The sequence below is a fragment of the Microcaecilia unicolor genome, chromosome 3, assembly GCF_901765095.1.
Source record: "Microcaecilia unicolor chromosome 3, aMicUni1.1, whole genome shotgun sequence".
Taxonomy (NCBI): Eukaryota; Metazoa; Chordata; class Amphibia; order Gymnophiona; family Siphonopidae; genus Microcaecilia; species Microcaecilia unicolor.
The window spans coordinates 486213808-486238209 of record NC_044033.1 but is presented as its reverse complement, the minus strand read 5'-3'; the positions used below and the strand labels follow the sequence as shown (position 1 = coordinate 486238209).

The 24402-nt window shown below is 42.6% G+C and overlaps 1 protein-coding gene across 1 annotated transcript in view; it reads left to right on the top strand.

Moving 5' to 3' along the window:
* Window positions 1-23898, top strand: part of PHIP (pleckstrin homology domain interacting protein) — an 863049-nt gene extending 839151 nt beyond the window's left edge. Inside the window, exons 38-39 of the mRNA XM_030199061.1 lie at window positions 14981-15142; window positions 21300-23898. Of these exons, the coding sequence (XP_030054921.1) occupies window positions 14981-15142; window positions 21300-21973 (836 nt within the window). The 3' untranslated portion in view covers window positions 21974-23898. The remainder of the gene's footprint in view (window positions 1-14980; window positions 15143-21299) is intronic.
* The last annotated feature ends 504 nt before the right edge of the window (window positions 23899-24402 follow it).

Genomic DNA, 24402 nt, shown 5'->3' with positions numbered 1-24402 from the left:
GTTAACTCCTGTATATATATATATATATATATATATATATATATATATATATATATATATATACTTTTTAAAACATGTTCCTTTTGTATAGGTCTTATCTATTAAGAAAGTATAATAAGTACTGCATGAGAATGCATAAAAATATATACTCTACAATTATAAATAATGTCGAAAAAAATAAAAATTAATTCCATTTCTACGTTAAAAGTATTCAGTTAATGGAATTGAATGACACATAATAATTTTAAGCAAATTCTTCATAATAAAGAATAATATTAATAAAAATGAAATCTTAATAAATACTCATCAATTTAGAAATACAGTGCAACAACATGTATATGGACCAAAAAAAACAGTAAATTCAAATTGTACTTTTATAGTTATTTGGTATATTAATAAGAATAAATGATTCATATTAAACTTAAAAAAGTGCTCCTTAATGAAAAATAATGGAAAATTTAAATATAAAAAGTGATGATAATATTTAAAACATTTTGTTATAATATCTAATTCTGCATTAAGTCCTGCTGGATGGATAGTGTTGTTCAAAAATTGTTCTTTCTTCATGTTGTAGTAAAATTTAAGTTCCCGCCTCTCCAATGTTTTGAAAAAAATGTAAATGCACAAAATCTTAGATCTCCAAAGTTATGTGACTGTTCAATGCAATGTTTGACTAGGGGAACTGAAACATCCCCTCATCTAATACTGCTCCTGTGTTCAATCATTCTGGTTTTATTTGCGAATGGTTTTGCCTATGTAAATTAATTGACAAGGGCAGATGATCAGATATATCACACATTCTGTATTGCAATTTGAAGAGTGATTTAGTACATAAGATCTCATAGTGCGGGGATATGTAAAAGTAGTGATGGACATAGACGATGCACAGACCGAGCAGGATCTGCATGGTTTGTGTCCAGTCAGGAGTTGAAGAGGTGGTTTTATGGGTGGTAATACCAAAGGTGCGATGATTTCCTGATATTTTGTTTCTGGTGTGAGCAACCGTGAGCTGTTTATCTTTAAAGCAGTCATGATTTTCCAAAATGTGCCAGTGTTTTCTTAGTATTTTTTGTATATCCGATGAAAGGTTTGAAAATCTAAGGCTGCACACTATATCTGGCTTCTTACGTCTTAGATTTCTTTCTAAAAGCTCATCTCTATTTGCCATTCTGGCCCTATTAAGTCCTTTTCTGACACTCTCCTTCGGGTAGCCTCTGTTTAAAAACCTTGTTGCCATAGGTTTTGCTTGATTTTCGAACTCAGTATAATCACTGCAAACTCTTCTGAGTTTAAGGAATTGAGATTATGGTAAATTCTGTTTCAAGCTTCTATTGTGAAAGCTTTGAAAATGCAAAAAATGATTTTTATCAGTTGGTTTTCTGTATATTGTGGTAGAGAAGTTATATGTGTTTTTCTTTATAAGAATATCCAGAAAAGGGATTTCATTATTATCATGATGCATGGAAAATTTGAGATGTTGATTAAGACTTTATAGCCATGAATGAAATTCATTTAGTCTAATGATGCTTCCTTTCAAGAGTACTAGAACGTCGTCAATGTATCTCTTCCATAATTTGAGTTCTTCCTTAAATGGATGATCTTCTAGATGTGTTTATAATCCGCGTGTTCCCACCAATTACTCTGACCTCATCCTCCAAAGACTGCTCTTTACACAATCTAGGAATTAACAAACTCCATAATCAGAAGGACTCGCTGGGATATAAGAAGACAGTTTATTACAATCTCACCAATAGCAGTACAAGCAAATGAGGTATTCATATGGTTGAGCAGCAGTTCACGACACGTCTGTCACCCACCTTCTCTTGTAGCCTTCCTTCTGATTTAATACCCCTCAGACTGGTCCTTATATACCATTTTGACTCTATTGGTTCCAATGGACCCTAGTCTTTCTCACCAGGGTTGTTGGCCCTTATCAGTTGATCAGAATGACTTCACATGTTATCAAGCTCTAAGTATAAACAAGATATGCTTAGAGCGCATCTTGTTAGATGACTCCACATGTTCCCCAAACCTTCCCTTAGCCCCCTCATTTGGATGTTCTCACCCAGGGTGCAGCTGACTCAGTACTATCTCTACATAACCAAAACAATCTTGCTCATGACATCTTGTAGGTGCCAGTCTCCTTATTGTTTACAGAGTAGATTTCCCCCACCCTCTGTCAGCTTTCTGAGCACTTACTTCAGCATTTGTTACTGTAAAATGTAACTGTGTCAAAGGTGATCTCTAATTCTTACAGGCCTAGCTCTTAGCCTGAGCCCTGAGCCATTGACCTGTATTTCAAGCAAGTGACAGTATATTTCTTCAGATGTTGATACTCAATGAAAGCTACATACAGTATTGCAAGGTCAGGGGCCATGATTGCTCCCATTGCTGTTCCTCTGATTTGTTTGTAAAATGATTCCTGGAAACAGAATAAATTTTCTTAAAGTGCTATTGATGCAAGCTGGATAATGAAAGCAGTTGGAACCCTAGTATTGTTTTCTCTATCGTTCAGCACATCTGTGATGATATGCAAAACTGGTTGATGTGGGATGTTGGTGTAAAGTGACTCTAGGTCAAAGGTGACCAAAATGGTATCACTGAGGTCTCCATCATATCCCTCTAATAAGTTAATAACATGAGATGAGTCGCGAATATATGATTTCACAAGCGGGATGAATGGTCTAAGAAAGGTGTCTACAAAAATAGAGAGAGGCTCAAGGATAGAGCCTATCCCAGATACAATGGGTCTTCCAGGAGGATCCACTAAAGATTTGTGGATCTTAGGCAAAACATACATAATTGGTGTATTGGGGTGTTTGGTTTGTCAGGAAATCTCTGTCTTTGTTAAAAATCCTGAACTAAACCCAAAATTTATCCAAAAATTGATTTCTTTTTTTTAAGCTCTTCCGTTGGATCTATGTCTAATTTGCAATAATATTCAGTGTCAGAGAGTTGACGATTAATTTCTTGTATGTAACTACTAGTGTTTAGGATCACAATCAGGCTTATTTTCAAAAGAGATCGCCAGCGGTCTTCCGACACAAATCGGGAGATCACCGGCGATCTCTCAAAAGCAGCCAAATCGGTATGATCGAAACCCCCTTTTTTTACACCATCACCGCTTCCCCGTTGCCGAGCCGGCAAAAGTTCAAGGGGGCGTGTCAGCAGTGTAGCGAAGGCGGGACATGGGCGTGGCTAACAGATGGCTGGCTTCAGCGCATAATGGGAAAAAAAGCGGCGTTAATGAGTATTTCGCCGGTTTTACTTGGTCCTTTTATTTTCACGACCAAGCCTCAAAAAGGTGCCCCAACTCACCAGATGACCACCGGAGGGAATGGGGGATGACCTCCCCGTACTCCCCCAGTGGTCACCAACCCCCTCCCAAACTAAAAAAAATAAAAACCTTTTTTGCCAGCCTGTATGCCAGCCTCAAATGTCATACCCAGCTCCCTGACAGCAGTATGCAGGTCCCTGGAACAGTTTTTGTTGATTGCAGTGGACTTCAGGAAGGTGGACCCAGGCCCATCCCCCCTACCTGTTACACTTGTGGTGGTAAGTGTTGAGCCCTCCAAACCCCCCCCCCCCCCAAAACCCACTGTACCCACATGTAGGTGCCCCCCTTCACCCATAAGGGCTATGGTAATGGTGTAGAGTTGTGGGAGTGGGTTTTGGGGGGGGGGGGGGCTCAGCACACAAGGTAAGGGAGGTATGCACCTGGGAGCTATTGTATATATATTTTTTAATTTTTAGAAGTGCCCCCTATGGTGGCCAGTTGGTGTCCTGGCATGTCAGGGGGACCAGTGCACTACAAATGCTGGCTCCTCCCACGACCTTGGATTTAGCCGGGGTTGAGATGGCCGCTTTTAGTTTCCATTATCGCTGAAAAACAAAACCCAGCGAACTCTGGCATTTGGCCGGTCCAAACTGTATTATCGAAAGAAAAGATGCCTGGCCATTTTTTTCGATAATACGGTTCCAGCCAGCTGTTTGCGGCGGGCGCCAAAATAGAGTGCCGGCAATCTATTTTGCCGGCACCGTTCGATTACACCCCTCAATGCCTCCCCCCTTGTCCGCTGGTTTTAAAATGATATCTTTATTGAACTTGAGGTCATTGAGTGCTCTGTTTTCTTCTGTAGAAAGATTATAGAATTTTCTTTTTTTCTAACAATTCTATATCTCGTAGTACACATTGATTAAAAGTTGTTGTTAATGGGTCAATGGGCCCTGGTGGCAACCATCTTGATGGAGGTTTAACAATTGAGGGATCCGAATTTGTGTCATTATTTCCAAAAAAAATGTTTGTTTTTTTTGTTTTTTTTATTTATCATTTTACTTAATTACATTCAATTTATCACATAAATGTAAGGAAATACAGAAATTAATATAAAAAGGAAAACATTTTCTCTCAACATATTATATTTACATAATTGTCCACAATTGGAAGATCCAAGATCAGGAAAACAATCTTAAAGAAAATAAGAAAAACTCAAAATGGTTAATCTTACACTTCACATTTTCTGAGGGAGGAAGGTTAATCGGTTATTTGCAGCCGGTACAGTGGTAACTAAGGAAGTTGCCTGCAGTGGCTTCTTCTTCATCTGTTCCACAAACTTCTATTTCTTAGGTTCAAACAAATAAGTTATAAGGAAATAAAACACTTACAAGGGAATCGCGCTAGGAAGGTCCCACCTAGGGCAATGATTCCTGGCTTAAAAGCCAAGACTTCACACCTCCCAGTCTGCGATTCCCTTGATGTGTCAGGAAATATATGCATCTTTGAACCCAAAAGCTATCAACCATGTATCAGAAATACAATTTCAAAACATTGTTCCTATCTAAATCAAAGACGAAAGTCACTAGTAACATAACTCTATCTATAACTTCTGAATTTCCAAAATGTCAGTTAAACTTACATCTCTTTTCTCTGATAAAGAAGATTTTAAAGGAAATATAATTTTAGTCACCAAAAGGTGGCTATCAGAAGGTATTAGCAAAGTATCAGAGAAATATTTCTTCAAGAATTCAGTAGCTGATATATAGGATATTATAGGTAAATTTATCATTCTCAAGTTATTTCCCTTATTGGTTCTCCAGAAATTCCAATTTTTACAAGAAAGGTAACTATTCTTCATTACCAAATTATCTGATTTTCATAGAGAAGCCATTTCCGTAATCAAAGTCTCTATTTTATATCTTGGACTTCCTCTTTGTTAGATAAGTATTAATATAAATCTTTAACTCACATAGTGAAAAAAGTTTAAACATCTGAAGAAGAGAGTTATTCACATTCTGCTGCATTCCTATAGTACGTCCATTATGACATTATTGGCTTCACCAAGTCCAATTCTCCACAGAAAACCGCTCCAGATATCTTCGGGGGGGGGGGGGGGGGGTGGGGGAGAAGAGCTCACTCTCCAATCCCCCAGTTGGTTTATTATCCGAGTCGATGCTGCGCCAGGACCTCCTCGGGTCACGTGAAAATCCTAACCCACTTCGGGCATTTCCATTATTGACCTCCATACGAAGCATTACTATTTCCGGGTCTTGGAGGGGTCGTGCCAACAGGGGGACTCAAAGTCACTCCCTCCACTGAGATTCGGCAATAAAGCCTTGCTGTTCCTCGAAGCAAGAACCGATATCCCTGACGTTATGACCCCGAATCTCTCCAAAATAGACTGAGAAGTGGTGGGAACCTCAGCCATGTTCGAGGAGGACAGCACCATGACTTTGCCTTTTCTCTTCCCCATTCTCTGGGGAGCGCGCCCTCTTCTTCAGGCATTCTGGTGTAAAACGGGAACTCAACTAGCGTACGTCCTCCCTCTACGCCGTCTTGGATCCTCCAGGTTGGGACACTCTTTGTCTGGTTTCTCCTCAGAGGCCTGTCTCATATGGGTAACCCTACAGCATAGCCCTCTGAGTCATTGAAACACAGAAGCCCCTCCACCACTTACAAGGTGGTATCTCCAAAAAAATGTTTAATTCTAAGTTTTCTTTCAAATCTACATAAATCAATTCTGGTCTGTAAAGGATCGTAATTGTTAGAGGGAACAAATTTGAGGCCTTTCTTAAGAACCGAAATCTCTGCATTTGATAAGACTTTGGCAAATTGATGATTGGGGTGTCTAGTTCTTGTTTGGTGATGATAATGTGGCATCCTGCCTCTCCCTCTGCCACATCCTCTTCCTCTCCCTCGAAACTCCATCCTGGCAATCGGATAATATTTGTTCTTCTGATATCTTTCCATTTATTTTGTGGCGCCTCGAAAAGGAGGTTCTTTTCGGGCCCAGTTCTCAATCTCCGCAAAATAATCAGTTCCTGAGGGTTCGCATTTTCGCATGGAAACTTTGCGCTCCGTGGTGGCAGCAGTTCAGCCAGGAGAGTTTCTCACGGCTCTGGACCTCAAGGAGGCATATCTTCATATCCCCATTTGGCAGCATCATCAGCGTTTTCTCCGGTTTGCCATCTTAGGGCGTCATTTCTAATTCCGGGCTCTTCCCTTCAGCCTTGCCACTGCTCCTCGGACATTCTCCAAAGTCATAGTGGTGGTAGCAGCGTTCTTGAGGAAGGAAGGGATCAGAGTTCATCCCTACCTCGACGACTGGTTAACTCGAGCGGACTCGATTCTAGAGAGCCGCAAGGCTACCGACCAGGTCATTTCTCTGTTAAGTCGTTGGGATGGGTCATCAATTTTCCAAAGAGTCATTTGATTCGTCTCAGCAGTTTGCCTACCTGGGAGTGCATTTCAATACCGCGCTGGGTGTGTCTTTCTCCCAGAGGAGCAGGTACTCAAGCTCTGGTCTTAGATATTCGGCATCCTTCAGTTTGCCCTATCATCGGGCTTGGGATTACGTTCAGGTTCTGGGTTCCATGGAAGCAACCTTGGAGGTAGTTCCTTGGGCCAGAGCTCACATGAGGCCGCTTCAATCATCTCTGCTGCGCATATGGTCCCCGATCTCTCAGGATTATCAGTGCCGTCTCCCTTGGCTTCCCAGGGCGCGATGCAGTTTGACATAGTGACTTCACAGTCTCAACTTGCGGAAAGGGGTGTTTTCTGGCGGTTCCGCAGTGGATAATAGTAGTCTCAGATGCCAGCCTCTTGAGTTGGGGGGCTCTTTGCTTCCAACGTTATGCCCAGGGGACTTGGTCAGCGACTGAGGCCAGTCGGCCGATCAATCGCCTGGAACTCCGAGCAGTGTTCAGTGCCCTCCTTCATGTTCAGTCCTTGTTGGCAGGAAAGAAGGTTTGTGTGTTCTAAGACAACACGGCAGCGGTAGCTTACATCAATCGCCAGGGCGTCACTCGGAGTTCAGCTCTTTCGTCAGAATTGCAGAGACTCCATTGGGCGGAGAATCATTTGCAGTTCCTGTCGGCAGCTCACATTGCAGGAATCTCCAATGTACAAGCGGATTTCCTCAGTCGACACACCCTGGATCCAGCGGAGTGGGAGTTGTCAGCGGAGGTGGGGAACTCCGAACATGGATCTCATGGCGACACAGAAGACCACCAATGGTTTCCCTTTTCTTCAGCAAGAAGAAAGGAACCCAAGTCTGTAAGTCTCAATGCTGTTCTACAACCGTGGCCAGAGAACGGCTTCTGTATGTGTTTCCTCCTTGGCCCTGATCGGAAGGGTGCTACTCAGGATTGCTCTTCACCCAGGCTGAGTCATTCTGGTAGCTCCAGATTGGCCTCGGCGTCATTTGCATATCTGGTGCAGCTCCTAGTGGAGTCGCCTTTTTGTCTCCCGGTTCTGCCTGATGATCTTCATCAGTGGCCAATAAACATGGAGGATCCTTACCACTTTGGTCTTACGGCCTGGCTATTGAACGGTCGCGGTTGAGGAAAAAAGCTATTCTGATGTTGTATAACTACTCTATTGCAGGCTCATAGCGGTCCACTTCGACAGCGTATGCCCGTGTTTGGCGCACTGTTGTGGCTTGGTGTGAGGCCTGCGCTTGGCCTCCTTTTCAAGCTTCCCTGGCTCAGCTTTTGACTTTTTTGCAAGACGGTTTACAGAGAGGCTTGGCCTACAGCTCGCTTTGGGTTCAGGTGGCAGCCTTGGTGTGTTTTCGGGGAAGAGTGTCAGGTTCTCCTTTGGCAGCGCATCCTGATGTAGTACGTTTTTTGCGTGGTGCTCTTCACCTTCGCCCCCCTTTACGACAACCTTGTCTGTCCTGGAATCTTAATTTAGTTCTTAAGGCGTTGCAAGGTTCTCCTTTTGAGCCGCTACGTAGGGCCTCCAATAAAGATCTCACCCTGAAGACTGTGTTTTTGGTGGCTATTGCTTCTGCACGTAGAATCTCCGAGATTCAAGCCCTTTCCTTGTCGATCCCTTTTTGCAGTTCTCAGAGGCCGGGTCAAGGTTGCGTACTGTGCCTTCTTTTTTGTCGAAGGTTATCTCAGCCTTTCATCTCAATCAGCCTCTTTTTCTTCCTCCCTTTAGAGAAGAAGATTTTCCTGTGGCTTTTCAGAGTCTTCAATCTTTTAGATGTGCGTGTCACGTCTGTGGGCCCGTGACCACCCCTCATACGTACCCTGTTTCTGGGAGTCAGTGGCTGTGCTGGCTTCTGCTTGTCTCTGTGTCTGTCTCTGTCCTTAGTTTCTCTCTGGCTCTGTGTGCTGATTGCCTTACTGGACCTCACCTGTGTGGGCTATGCCTCTTTCAAGATGGCTGCCAACTCCTCTATGCCAGTATCCAAGATGGCTCCTGCTTGTCCTTCCTGTGGGCTCACTTCTCTGTGTGTCAAGCCTCTGCTTGGAGGCAAGGAACTTCCTGCTTCTGTCCTGCTGGTGGTGACTCATCAGTGAGTTCCTTTATAAGGAAGGCCTGTGCTTGCAGTCAGGGCCTTCGCATGGTGTCATTGTCTGTTGTCATGCCCAGAGGCCTACAGGTTAGTCAGTGTGTTGCTGCGCTGCTTCTAAGCCTGTCTTCTGTGTGGGCTTCTTGCCTTTCTGTTTTGTACCTGTGGGCTGCTTGTCCATCTGTTTAGGCCCTGTGGGCTGCTTGTTCTTCTGTTTAGGACCTGTGGGCTGCTTGCCCTTCTGTGAGGGCTTCTTGCTCTTCTGTTTAGTACCGGTGGGCTGCTTGTCCTTCTGTGTGGGCTGGTGCCCTTCTGTTCCCAGTACCTGTGGGCTGATTGCCCTTCTGCGTGGGCTGCTAGCCCTTCTGCCGTTAGTCTGTGTTTGGAGCCTGCTGTTCAGCCCTGGTTTCCCCGTTTGTGTTTGCAGCCTACCCTACTCCCTGCTTGTATATTCTGTGTGCACATCCTGAACCTTGTATATCCTGTGTGCACATCCTGGCTGCTAGTCCTTCTGCCTTCGCTGCGGAAGTAGCCTCTGCAGGTCAGCCCGGGTTTCCCCGTCTGTGTTTGCAGCCTGCCCTACTCCCTGCTTGTATATTCTGTGTGCACATCCTGAACCTTGTATATCCTGTGTGCACATCCTGGTCCTTGCTTGTTCGTCCTGAGGCCTGGTTTTGGCTAGCTAGTGTTATCCGGCTTTCCGCTCTGCCTAGCTACCTTCTGTCCCGTGTGTCTACCTTGTACCTTGCTTGTAGATCCTGTGTGCTTATCCGGATCCCTGCTTATGTGTCCTGATTCCTGTATCTGTCTAGCTAGCGTGTATCTTCTGGGGGATTTATCCTACCTGCCTCGACTTAGCTAGTGGGTTTGCCCTGTGGGTATTCCCTGTCTCCCCTTTTTCCCTGCTTGCATGTCTGCCCTAGTCCCTGCTCCTGATAAGCTTTTGTCTGTCTAGTCTGTCCGGTGTGTCTGGCTTAGCGGCTGCGTGCAGCGCTTAGTGCAGTCTAGTATAGTTCGTTCCCTCGTGTTTCCTAGACCCGGGGTCGGGTCCTCTGGATTCCAGTTCCACCTTGTCCTGCAAGTCCTGCCGGCCGCCTGCACGCTGGAGCTCAACTCCAGCGGAACGGTGGCTAAGTGCAGGTGAAGAGGTTCCTGTTCTGCTAGTTCCAGTTGCCTGCTTCCAATCCAGAGGTCCAGTCCGGCCCTTCCATGTGTTCCGCTCCAGGGTGGTCTTGCCTGCCTCTGCCGCTCCTCGGCAGGGGTCCAAGGACTCACTATTCCCAGTTCCGCCTCGAGGACCTGACAGCATGCCAAGGTCCTCGAGAACGCGACAGGGCGTCCACTTTTGCTTCGCTATCTGGCAAAGTCTAATGATTTTCGGAAGACAGATCATTTGTTTGTGCTTCTTCAAGGCGCTCGTTGTGGTTCAGGCAGCTTCAAAACCGACCTATTGCAAGATGGCTTAATGAAGCTATTTCGTCAGCATACTTGTTCGCTGGTCGTTCCTTGCCGGAGCCCTTAAGTGCTCATTCTATTAGAGCGCAGGCAACTTCGTGGGCGGAGTCTTCGGTCTGTCTTTACAGGAAATTTGTCGGGCAGCTACTTGGGCCTCCGTTCATTCTTTTACCAAGCATTATAGAGTGGACGTAGCTGCCAAATCTGATGCTTCTTTTGGTATGGCGGTATTGTCAGGGGGGGGCGACGGTGTCCACCCTATTTAGAGACTGCTTTTGGTACATCCCACCAGTTGATGGATTCAATTACTGCCTGCGCTAAGGAAGGTAAATTATGTTCTTACCTGATAATTTTCTTTCCTTTAGCTGCAGCAGATGAATCCAGCATCCCTCCCTAGCTTACCGTCACTTTGTTGCTCTATTCGCTGTGGGTGTTCTCAGCTCTTGGTTTTTTTGAAGTTTCAAGCATAAGTTTCAAAATATTTAAACAGAGTTTCATCTTTTCTTGACTTTTTGCTGGTTCTGTTGTTGTTTCTCTTCCGATGGTGAAGGTTTTCTACTTTATGGGATTTCCTTTGCTTTGTGATGAGCCATATACTAGCTTGCAGAGGGGCTGGCCATCCAATGCCATACACTAAAGTTAGTGATCTCTATGTCCACCTGCTGGTAGATGGATTCATCTGCTGCAGCTAAAGGAAAGAGATTTTTCAGGTAAGGACATAATTTTACCTTCTGATTCATTTTAAATTTACTACTTTGTAGCTTCATTTCATTCCCCCTAGTCCTAGTATTTTTGGAAAGAGTAAACAAGTGATTCATGTTTATCTGTTCCACTCCACTCATTATTTTATAGACCTGTATCATATCTCCTCTCAGTAGTCTTTTCTCCAAGCTGAAGAGCCCTAGCCACTTTAGCCATTCCGCATTGGGAAGTCATCTCATCCCCTTTATCGTTTTCGTTACCCTTCTCTGTACCTTTTCTAATTCAACTATATCTGTTTTGAGATGCAGTAACCAGAATTGAACACAGTATTTGAGTTGTGGTTGCACTATGGAGCGATACAAAGGCTCTGTTCTCTCCTGGTTCTCCTCTTATCTCTCCCACCGCACCTTCAGGGTACACTCTCATGGATCTTCCTCCACTCCCATCCCACTATCTGTTGGAGTTCCCAGGGATCTGTCCTTGGACCCCTTCTCTTCTCAATCTACACCTCTTCCCTAGGCTCACTGATCTCATCTCATGGTTTTCAGTATCATCTTTATGCTGATGACACCCAGCTATATCTCTCCACATCAGACATCACCGTGGAGACCCAGGCCAAGGTATCAGCCTGCTTATCCGACATTGCTGCCTGGATGTCCAACCGCCACCTGAAGCTGAACATGTCCAAAAACCAAGCTCCTCATCTTTCCACCTAAACCCACTTCTCCTCTCTCCTCCATTCTCTATCTCAGTTGATAACACCCTCATCCTCCCCGTCCCATCTGCCCGCAACCTCGAGTCATATTCGACTCCTCCCTCTCCTTCTCTGCGCATATCCAACAGACTGCCAAGACCTGTCGCTTCTTCCTCTTCAACATCAGCAAAATTCGCCCTTTCCTCTCTGAGCACACCACACAAACTCTCGTCCACGCTCTCATTACCTCTCGCCTTGACTACTGCAGCTTACTCCTCACCGGCCTCCCACTTAGCCATCTATCCCCTCTTCAATCCGTTCAGAACGCTGCCGCACGTCTTATATTCCGCCAGAACCGATATACTTATATCACCCCTCTCCTCAAGTCACTTCACTGGCTTCCGATCAGATACCGCATACAATTCAAGTTTCTCCTCCTTACCTACAATGCACCCGGTCTGCGGCTCCTCACTACCTCTCTACCTCATCTCCCCCTATGTTCCCCGCCCGTAACCTCCGCTCTCAGGACAAATCCCTCCTTTCAGTACCCTTCTCCACCACTGCCAACTCCAGGCTCCGCTCATTCTGCCTTGCCTCACCAATGCCTGGAACAATCTTCCTCAACCCCTAAGCCAAGCCCCCTCCCTACCCATCTTCAAATCTCTGCTTAAAACTCACCTCTTCAATGCTGCTTTCGGCACCTAACCTTTCGAGAAATATAGTATGCCCTATCAGATTGACTCTACACTTGTCTTTTAGATTGTACACTGTCTCTAGATTGTACACCTGTCTTTTAGATTGTACACTTGTCTTTAGATTGTACACCTGTCTTTTAGATTGTAAGCTCCTTGAGCAGGGACTGTCCTTCCATGTTAAATTGTACAGCGCTGCATAACCCTAGTAGCGCTTTAGAAATGTTAAGTAGTAGTAGTATTATAAATTCCTCATTTTTGTTTTCCATTCTTTTCCTAATAATAGCTAACATTCTATTTGCTTTCTTAGCCGCCGCCGCCGCCCACTGAGCAGAGGCTTTCAGCGTATCATCAGTGATGATGCCTAGATCCCTTTCCTAGTCGGTGACTCCTAATTTGGAACCTTGCATTACAAAGCTATAATTCAGGTTCCTCTTTCCCACATACATCACTTTGCACTTGCTTACATTAAACATCATCTACCATTTAGATGCCCAGTCTTGTAAGGTCCTCTAGTAATTTTTCACATCATCAGAGTGAAATTTAATTTAATTACCTTACTAGTTACTCCCATCTCAAGATCATTTATAAATATGTTAAAAAGCATCGGTCCTAGCACAGACCTCTGGGGAACCCCACTATCTACCCTTCTCCATTGAGAATACTGACCATTTAACCCTACTCTCTGTTTTCTATCTTTTAACCAGTTTTTAATCCGCAATAGGACACTGCCTCCTATCCCATGACTCTCCAATTTCCTCTGGAATCTTTCATGAGGTACTTTGTCAAGCACCGTTTGAAAATCCAGATACACAATATCGACCGCTCACCTTTATCCACATGTTTGTTCACGCCTTCAAGGAAATGTAATAGATTGGTGAGACAAGATTTCTGTTCACTAAATCCATGCTTTTGAATATGCTCTGTAATTTTGTTCTTTATAATAGTCTCTACCATTTTGCCCAGCACCAACGTCAGGCTCACTGGTCTATAATTTCCTGGATCTCCTCTGGAACCTTTTTTAAGAATCGGTGTTACGTTGGCCACCCTCCAATCATAGGCGCCAACTCCGTGGATGCTGTGGGTGCTCGAGCACCCCCAATATTTTCACCCGCCAGAAGTCGGAACAGGAAGTTCCCTTCCCAGCCAGCCCAACCTGCCCAGTGCCCGCCCTCTACTCCCTCAACAGTCCTCCGGTCTGCCCTCGCCTTCCTGCGTGTTGCCCAGAATTTTAAAAGTCATCTTACCTCGGGGTCCCAGAGGCAGCAGTGAAAGGCGAGCAAGTTCAGCGCTTCAGCCTTCCTTTCTCTCTCAGCTCTGGTCCCACCCTCATTTCCTTTTTCCGCAAGGGCGGGACCGGAGCTGAGAGAGAAGGGAAGATTGAAGCACCGAGCCTGCTCGCCTTTCACTGATGTTGCCAGAACCCTGAGGTAAGATGAGTTTTATAATTCTGGGTGGCACGCAGGAAGGTGAGGGCAGACCGGTGGAGGACTGTTGTGGGAGACGAGGTTGGGACTGGAACTCGGAGGGAGGGAGGGGGGCCTGGAACTCGGGAGGGAGGACGGGAGAGGAGGGAATGCACCACCTGTAAAAAAAAAAAAAAAAAAATTTCAGCACGCCCAATCATTGTGAAAAGTTGGCTCCTGTGCCTCCAATATTCTGGTACCATGCTTGATTTTAAAGATAAATTGCATATTACTAACAATAATTAGAATATATGAGTGTCTCTAGCATTAGCATGAGCTAAAAACACTAGCGCACTTTAGTAAACAGGGCCCTTAATACCGCTGAATATATATGTAATTTGAAACCATCTCGGTTAGATGTTTCAAATCATAAACTGGCCTCTTAATATATAACAGTGACAAACATACCTTATTTTCCAAAGTAAACAATGATAAGGATACACTTTTTAAAGAAATAATGAATATACTGTGTTTATATTTCTCAGGAGTAGCCCCCACACTCTGGAACTTACTCCTAGAGGGGCTACATCTAATTCAAGACTTCCTCTATTTCAGGAAGCAGATAAAAGCCTGGCTCTTCTCCCAAAACTTTAATACATGTGGCAACTGACTACTCACTCTGCACCTAGACTAACTTGCTGCACCAGTTTGTCATATCTTATTCAACGCTACATATAATTTGCCTTTGACTTAGCCACCCATCTGTTTATCCCAATTGACTTTATACAGCTTATCATGTCCCTGTCTATATATCTCAAATTATATTTAGTTATTTTACTATTGGTATGCTGTTAACAACATTATAAACATAAAACTAAACCTGCTGTATATCACTTTGGGTGAATTTATTCATAAATGTGGTTAATACATCCCAATAAATTAATAAAATGTTGATTTTAATATACAGTTTTGGAACCTATTGCTAAAGAATGCAAGTTGCAAAAATAGTAATGTGTGATTTTTAGGATATATTTTAGATGGTAATAATAGGCTAGTTTAAGAAATGTATACACACATGCAACATTTTTGAAGCACCCAGAAAAAAATTTCTGTCGCTGGTGTGAGAACATAAGACATATACCTTCCTGGTGACTATAAAGTATAAGAAAAAAATATACTGTCATTTTCCATGTGATGTGTTCAGGATATTTTGTTCACTTATTGTTGCAGTACTAGAGAATTACAGCAAACATTTCAAGAACCAGAATACGCTGACTAGTCTTAGCCAGTCCAGTACTAGTCATAACACTAGGACAAACTTCTCAAGTGAAAATCTGGAAAAGGATAAACAAGTCAAACGTAAGATGAAGACTTCCATCAACAATCAGCAGGGTAATGTTTACTATGCTTCTTACATGAATATTTGTTAATATTTAAGAACTGCAACATGTCTTATGAGTGATTCAGTAGTGCTGTGTTGAACCACTCTGAGTAGTGTACTATGATAGTACTTTACTTACTTATCTATTCATTTATTTTCACAGTTTGTATGCCGCACTGTCAGGCGGGTTACAAATTAACATATAATTAAAAAGTCACATAACAAAGGCAAAATACATCTATAACAAAACAATATCATCTAATCAAATGTTCAGCAATAAATGCCTTTTCTCAATAACTCTTAATCCAGTTCACACCTTCAGTTAAATGCTTGTTTGAACAATAACGCCTTTAAAAGTTTTCAAAACTGAACGTAGTTCTTCAGACTATAGACACTCTTAGAAAGCGCATTCCACAAATGAGTCCTTTCAATATAAAACATCTTGGTTTTGTAATCTTCTAAACAGATGTGCCTAAAGGAATATCGAGTAAAAGTTTATTTGCTGATCGCAATGCCTAAAAGAGAGAATATCATGTAAAAGTTTATTTACTGATCTCAGTGAGCACAAAGAACAGTAAATTCTTAAAGAGGTTGCCAGTGCAATGGGAACATCATTATTCAAGGGTTTATAAATAAGCATCAAAATGTTAAATTGTATACACCATTTTACTGGCAACCAATGTAATTTCTGTAAAACTGCTGGGGTGCTATGATCAAATCTTGAAGTACTGGTGAATAATCTAGCCATTGCATGCTGTGCAATTTCAGCATAGATGCAGGCAGCCCCTGTACTCTTCAACTGGAAACGTAAGTAGATAAACTTTGCAGTCAATATTCAGCCAGCTGCAGTGAGTGTTTTTATAAATGCTGCCAGCTAAGTTAGATCTGGATATGCAGTGCCAGGCCATGTCTGGGCTCCAACATTGAATATCCAGGCATGACCATCTAAGAGCTAGCCACCGGTACTTCTCCGAGGACAAGCAGAACTTAGTTTCTCACATATGGGTGACGTCATCAGATGGAGCCCCGATGTGGATGCTGCCCAGCATTCTATTACTTTAAAGAAGGTTTTAGCAACATCCCACCATTCATGCCCGAGTGTCTTCCTGCCCAGTGAGAGCGCATGGGACCTGCAGTCTCTAGTTGTCCGTGGAGCAGAGAGGTCACGTTCCTAATCTGTCTTTAGCACATCCAAGTTTTTCAGTGATTTTTCTATTGGGTGTGCCTTCACTTGTGGTACTTTATGTTTGTTATCATTCCTACAGGATGCACGGATAAAGAACTGGGAGACCCCTCTCTCTGTGCATGTGATCCCTGGAAAGACAGACTCTATTTATAGAGCTCAAAAGCTTCCTGATTCGAGAAGGCCCAGTTGCCCCACCACTCCATGGTGCTCGAATCCGCCTCCAAACAGCCAAGACTTCCAAGACTCATGCTTCAGGACCCCCAGCAGAGAGGCTCGGACACTGGATTCTTTTGAGAAGAAGGCTTATCAGGTTGTGATACTTATCTCCCGCATCTAGACCTATCAGTTCTACACAAGCATTTACTTTTGAAGTCCCTGGTATCCAGTATGCTTGACTTTGCAGACACTTTCCTGCCGGAGCCATACAGCTTTGCCAGCTAGCCTCCAAGTAGGCGTACAGAAAGTATTTAGCTAGGGGCATCTTTGATTCTTTTGATGTGGCGTCCAGATGCTCCGCTTTAGGTATCAGTATGCATAGACTCTCACAGTTATGGACCTAGAGCCTGCGGTTCAGGAGAAGTTGATGGACGGCCGATGTCAAGGTGACATCCTTTTGGGGGGCATAGTGGAGGATGTTGCTGACCTCATCAAGAAGCATGCTAACACAAGTCCTTCTCTTGGCCGCATCCTTCTGCATCCTCCACTTCTCATAGGTTTTCTGGAGGACCTAGAAGGGGTTCCTATTTCTCTCAAGGGCATAGGTTCACCTCTTTCTTCAAATCTTCAACAGCAGACCCAGCCCCAGCGCTCCCGCCTAGACAACAGCACTCTTAAAAGACCCAGACGGCTCCTCAGTCTAAAGAGAGCACAAGCTTTTGACTGGCTCCAAGAGAGCATAGCCCCATAAAAGTAGTGGTCTCAGATTACCCACCGGTGGGAGAGAAGCTGAATTTTTTGAGGAAAGAGGCCTCCAACCTGCCCACCAAGAGCATCACACCTCAGCTCTCAATACCATCATTGCAGTATCTCTACGCAAACTGGGAGTTCATGTGTTTCTTTACTTAGACAATTGGCTGGTCAAGAGCACATCAAAGGATGGAGCTCAGCAATCCATGCAGAGAACTGTTCGTGTTGGAATTAACAGGATTCGTCATCAACTACTCCATCTGCTCCCAGTTCAGATATCGGAGTACATTGGAGCCTGCTAAACATGCAGATGCCCTCATTGCCACTGTCACTCAGGTTCATGGCAAACAGTAGGTCACAGCTCGACAGATGTTGAGGTTGATGGGCCACATTATCTCCACGGTGCATGTCACTCCCATGGCCTGCCTCCATTTCAGGAGAGCCCAATGGACTCTTGCTGCCCAGTAGTGTCAGTTCATGGGAAACCTTGCGGATGTCATCACAGTCAGTCCAGAATTAGCCCAGTCATCTTCTCTGGGATGATTCAGCCCAGTTTGACCCTGGGTGCCCATTCCAAATTCCTCAGCCCCAAAATGTTCTGACTATGAATGCATCCATCCAAGAGTGGAGGGCCTATGTAGACAGGCTGTACATCCAGGGGACTGTTTCCACTTAAACCAAGCTGCAAATCAGCATCATCAGGGTGCCATGTACTACGTCAACAAGCCGGAGGTGCGATATCGAACCCCTTGTGTCAGGAGGCAGTTAGGATGTGGGAGTGGCCCATCAGTCAAGGCATGATGCTCTGAGTTGCTTACCTGGTGGGAAAAGAAAACAGTCTGGTGAACAGGTTGAGCAGAGTGATGCAACTTCACAAGTGATCTCTCTGCATTGGTATTGCCCACAAGATCTTCTGAGTGTGGGGCACCTCCTTGGTAGATCTTTTTTATCACTCCTCTCAACAACAAGATCTCTCAGTACTGCTGTAGGCTTAGGTCATATGACAGACTAGCATCGGATGCCTTTCTCTTGAATTAAGGGGAGGGCTCTCCTATATGCATATCCTTCCTTCCCTCTGGTAAGGAAAACTTTACTGAAATTCAAGCAGGGAGATTATGATTCTCATCGTGCCTTATTGGCCAAGACAGATCTGTTTCCCACTTCTTTTGGAATTGTCCTCCAAAGTACCGTGGAGATTGGACTGTTTTCCAACCTTCATCATGCAGAACGAGGGGTCTCTTCTTCATCCCAGATTCTAGTCCCTGCCCCTCAAGGCCTGGAGAATTTGTATCCCTGCAGCTGCCTGAGGGTGTCTCCCAAATCCTGCAGGCTTCCAGGAAAGATGGTTGACAACCCTGAGAACTGTGCACTTATCGTGCCAGCTGCTGCTGCTTGATCTTATTATGTAATACAGCTCTTGTACCCGCTAACTCCCACAAAAAGTGGTTCAAAACGGGTAACGATTAAGGAATGATGTAACAAAATTTCTTAAGAACCCAAGGAGCATAGAGATGACCAAAAATGAAGAACTTGATAAATGAAAGAAGCCTCAAGATAATGCTTGTAACTGACTCCTGAGAAAGAATCATAAAAGAGAAAAGGAGTCAATCCCTAACAAAAAATAATGTCCAACCAAAATATAAAATAACAGATGCCTAGAGAATATACTTCTACAGTAGAAAATTAGACCACTGACCATTTTAGTAGCCACCCTCTAGACTTACTCCATCCTATTTATATATTTTTGAGGGTGCGGTCTTTAGAATTGTACACAGTACTCTAAATGAAGTCTCTCCAAAGGTTTATACAGAGGTATAAGAACATAAGAGTAGCCATACTGGGTCAAACCAATGATCCATCTAGCCCAGTATCCTGTTTTCCTAACAGTGGCCAATCCATGTACAAGTACATAGCAGAAACCCAATTAGCAGCAACATTTCATGCTACCAATCCTGGGGCAAGCAGTTGCTTCCCCATGCCTGTCTCAGTAGCAGATTATGGACTTTTCCTCCCGGAATTACCGAGGTGGAAGTAGCAAGCAATGCACAAAAAAACCCCAATAGATGAAAATGAGCTGCTCACAAAAACAGCGAGTAAGCTGCACATGCGCAGAACAGTCAATCAGTAAACATGGTTGCTCTGTGCATGCGCGGCAAAGACATTGTATTTTCTTGATGGTACTGCCTCCAGGAAGGATCCCTACGGAAGACTTGGCTCCTTTTTGCTGCTGACCATTCCTCTCCCTTAAGATCATCACGTATGATCACACCCAAGTCCCAATCTTCACTCTTGCACAAAAGTACATCACCTCCTAAGCTGAACTGTTCCCTCATGTTTTGCAGCTAAAGTACATGACCCTGCATATTTTAGCATTAAATCTTAGCTCCCAAATTATGTACCATTTTTCAAGCTTTGGTAGGTCCCTCTTCATGTTATCCACATCATCAGGTGTATCTACCCTATTGCAAATTTTGGTATCATCTGCAAAGAGGCAAACCTTACCAGACATCCCTTCAGCAATATCACTTACAAAAATGTTAAAAACAATCAGTTCAAGAACCAAACCTTGCAGCATAGCACTGGTAACATCCCTTTCCTCAGAGTGAGCTCTGTTTACCACAGCCCTCTATCAACTCCCACTCAACCAGTTCCTAATCCAATCAGTCACTTTAGGGCCCATATTTAAGGTACTCAATTTATTTATGTCATCTGTGCAGAACTGTGTCAAAGGCAGTACACCACATCTAGTGCTCTCTCTCGATCTAATTTCCTAATCTGCCAGTCAAAAAAATGAATGAAATTTACTTACCATAGAGGTCAGACTAACCAACCTGTAGTTCCCAGCAGTAGCATTCCTAGCCTGTTCGCTGCTGCGCATCACCTGACCTTTCCTCCCAGCAAAGGAGTGCCGGCTCTGCTGTTCCCCTACCCCAGAACAGGAGGTAATGTTAGAGAGGGCAGGGGACTGGCAGAGCCGACAGCCATGCGCCTGCTCTGCATACACCCTTGCTGCCTGCACCCAGAATGGACTGCCCCTACCGCCCCGTCCTTAGTACACTACTGGTTCCCAGCTGCCTACTTATTCCACTTATGTGGAGAGGGACCACAAGGCCCTTCTTTAGTCAGTAATGGTCTCAGAGACCTGGAGAAGCAAGAACCGTGAGACCACCTCTTAAGTTCCTTCAGTACCCTCAGATGTATTTTTGTCCCTCTTTAGTTTGGCTAGCTCATCATGAACACATTCTTCTGAAAATCATGCAGGCTCCTAAGATACTTTCATTCCTACTTGTGTTTGTTTTCTGTGGTACTATTCCTGCCTCTTCATATGTGAACACAGAACAGAAATATTTGTTAAGCAATTCCATCTTACCCTTAGCTTGTATTCATTCCTTCCCTTCACCCTTAAGTCTGACAATGCCACTTTGCACTTCTTCCTATCACTAACATACCTAAAAAAAAAAAAAAAGTGTTGTCTCCCCACTTTACAGTATTAGCTAGTTTTTTTTCCATTTGTATCTTTGCTTTTCTGACTATTTTAGCAGCTTCTCTTAATTTTTCCTGATATTGTTGTCTAGTGGTTAGTTCAGCGAACTTTGATCCTGGGGAACTGGGTTTGATTCCCATTGCAGCTCCTTGTGACTCTGGGCAAATCATACATACTATGTAAACCGCTTTGAATGTAGTTGTATAAACTACAGAAAGGCGGTATATTAAGTCCCATTCCCTTTCCCCCTTACAAAGTTCCACTGATTATTATGCAACTTTCTAAGTCTTAAATGCTTTGAAAATAAGCCCCATGCTCACCTAAATGTCAGTATTCTGTATATTTAAGTTTTGTTTTGTTTTTTTCCCAAATCTAATGTTTATAATCATTGTATCTATTGATGCACATTGGATCAGTGTTCTTAGAGAACTGTCCACACTAACACCCAAGATCAAATGTTTTCCTCAGTAGTAACAGTCAACAAGAACCCATCATTTTGCATGAAAAATTATAGTTGTGCACAGATATAAATACATGCATAATATATGCATAAACATTTGCAAGCCTGCTAATGACTCTTTTTCTTTTGCAGTTGACAAAAAAAATAATACTTTGACACCTGAAGCTGTTCAAATAAATGGACATGGTGGGCAGCCCTCTAAAACTATAGTGAAAAGAGGTCCTGGCCGAAAGCCTAAGATAAATGTTACCAGTGATACCAGTGCCAGTACCAGCAGCAATGAGGTGGTAGTTCACAAGAAGAGAGGCAGAAAACCCAAAAAGCTACCAAGTACTGAACAAGAGTGTGATATGCAGGGCATGATACAGCTCAAAAAAGGCACTGCAAATAATGTGGAGGAGCAAGCAACTTCCTCTTCCTGGAACTCTCATTCTGAACTAAATGTAGGAAAAGATTCCTTGCACAAAAAAGGCCATAGAGGCCGAAAACCCAAAGCAAAGACCTCACAACCAGACTTAAAGCACACAAGCCCTGAAAGTGACAAAATGCAAACAAGAAGCAGTCGCAGGAAACCAGAGGAGCCTCTAGAAGAAAATGATGAAGGATCAAAGGAATGTAAAAATTCAGAGACACAAATGAGAACTAGAAATCAGGGCAGGAGGACAGCATTTTACAATGAAGAGGATTCTGAAGAGGAACAAAGGCAGCTACTCTTTGAGGACACCTCTTTGACTTTTGGAACCTCTAGCCGGGGTAGAGTTCGAAAGTTGACTGAAAAAGCAAAGGCTAATTTGATTGGTTGGTAACTGGTACCTAACATTTTACTGATAAAGCTGTAAAGCAGGTACATAATTGAAAAATAAGCAGACCCAATTCTTCTGCTTTGCTGCTGCTACTATGTATTGAACAATATTTCATCAGTGAAAAGAAATAGCCAAAAAATTTCTTTGAAAGAAATATATATTTTAAAATTTTGCTATTTATTGCCCTAAATAGGTTATGCATTTCAGCAGTCATTTTCTTTGAAGACTTTGTAAATAATTTTTGACTGCTTTGTGGAAGAAGTGTATGCTCTTGGAATGTGCATATTGCCTCAAATTCCTTTAAAGAGGTAATAATAGAACTTTTCAAGCAGCAAAAGGAAATAGGTCTATTTTTGACAATGCAAGGTAGTGTTTTATTAATTGCAAATGCTTTATCTCCCAGGACTGTTTTGGCAAATTGTGGTGATAACTTGAAAAAAAGTTTCCAGTAGGGACAAATGTATGTTTACTCAACTTTGCTGAGCTGGTTCGAAAATATATATTCAGTGGTTATGGAATATAGCAGCTGCAAGAGAAGCCTTTCAACTGGGGCTTCTATTGGGTCACATTTCGGTCAATGCATAGATGTTGTAATCAAAAGTTTCTCTCTAAGAGGAGCACACCACTCCTCTGTCTTTGCCAGCTCAGGTCACCACTATTAAGGCAATAGCAGTCCTTGCACCAACACACTGACGTGCTGCTAAGATTCTGTCTGCACACTCGCATGGACATGCAGCTTGGAGGGAAAGTTGGTTGTAATAGCAAAAGAATATATATATATATATATATATATATATAATGTATCCACATTGGAAAATGTTTCATTAATAAGTCTAATTTTTCAGACCTTGATTCTTGTAATCAATCACTAAGCGGAGAAGTTATCAGTGTGTGCTACAATTGAGACGTGCTATTATACTGTTAACCCCAGTTATTAGTAACTTGGTTTCTTTGCATAAAATGGGACCTGCGCTAAAATAGCATGAGTTACTGGTAAACCAACATGTCTTAACGACGGGCCACATTGATAACTTTCCCCCTTAATCTCTGTTTATTGTGCCAAAGACTGAGAATCAGTGCAGTGGAAAACCTAGCTTTTTTATTTTATCTGTCAGAGCAGCATACAATTTTCCGTAGTGAAAAATTGCTGTATCATAGTTTTCACGTGGTATTAGAAATTGTGCTATAATTTGGTCTGTTTTGGGTACACAAGATAGAATACGACAGTGCACTAGCAGGGGTCTATTGACAGAGATGCTTGGAAAAACATGTAATATTAGTTTAAAAATTAAAACTGCAGGGAAGGGTACATTACTCTCCATGCTAACTTCAGGATTGTCATTTCTGTGACTTCAGACATCTTTAAAGGATAAAATAACTTACCAAGAACCATGTGCACATGTATACATATTACATGTGTATATACATATATAACTCTATACATTCATTTTTGGGATTTTTTTTTTCTTTTTAGGTAGCACTAGGTTAAAGAAATTAAGATGTTGTATGTATCTTCATTTTAAGGACATTTTCCATTAACGAAGGTTTAAAAAAGGCCAAATCATTTTTATGCAATCATGTTTTATACGGTGGTCTCATTGCACATTATATTTTTTGTCTGCACCTCTTCTGGCATACTTATTATACTGATAATTCAAGATACAACTGAAAAATTCCATTTAATGATTGTGCCTTGTATTTTATTATTTCTTACATCATTAGTAAAATGTTTAAGTTCTCTATTGTAAAAACGATAGCTATATGACTTAAGGGAATGTATTATACTATGTACTGTTATGGAATAGAAAAGCAGTTATTTATTTGTTTATGGTACAATGTTATCTTATAATTAAAATTGAAACTCCATGTTCTTTTTTTTTTTTTTTTTAAATATATAGACTGTCCCGGGGTTTTTTTTTTAAATAAAAGTATAGACAGTTGCAGTGGCATCTAAAGTATAGTACAAAAATGTGAACAAAGTAGGAGCTGTTCATTAGGACCAGTTAAATGGAACAAACATTTATAAGCTTAAAAATATTAAATTATACAAATTGCTGTTTTATACACTGTAAGGGGAATATTTCTTAGTTTCATTAAGATTAATTTGCAGTTGATAACGTTGATCAGCGTGGCTACTTAGATTTACTTACAGGATCAAATGTCTCAAAAACAATACACTTTTTTTTTTATTTTCTTTATGCAGAATAGATGTATGATTCTGCTGTTACAAACAAATTGATTATGCTGTGTACCTTATTTTCCCAATAAAAATCATCTGACTTTTTACCTAAAATCCCATAATTGAACATATTCATGCAGTATGTTTGCACACTGTGCACTGTGAGAATTTCTGTAGCTGTTGGAGAAATTTTCAGTGGTTTGTTACACATTGTAAAGGATCAGGATATTGTCAATGAAAGCAAGCAGAACAG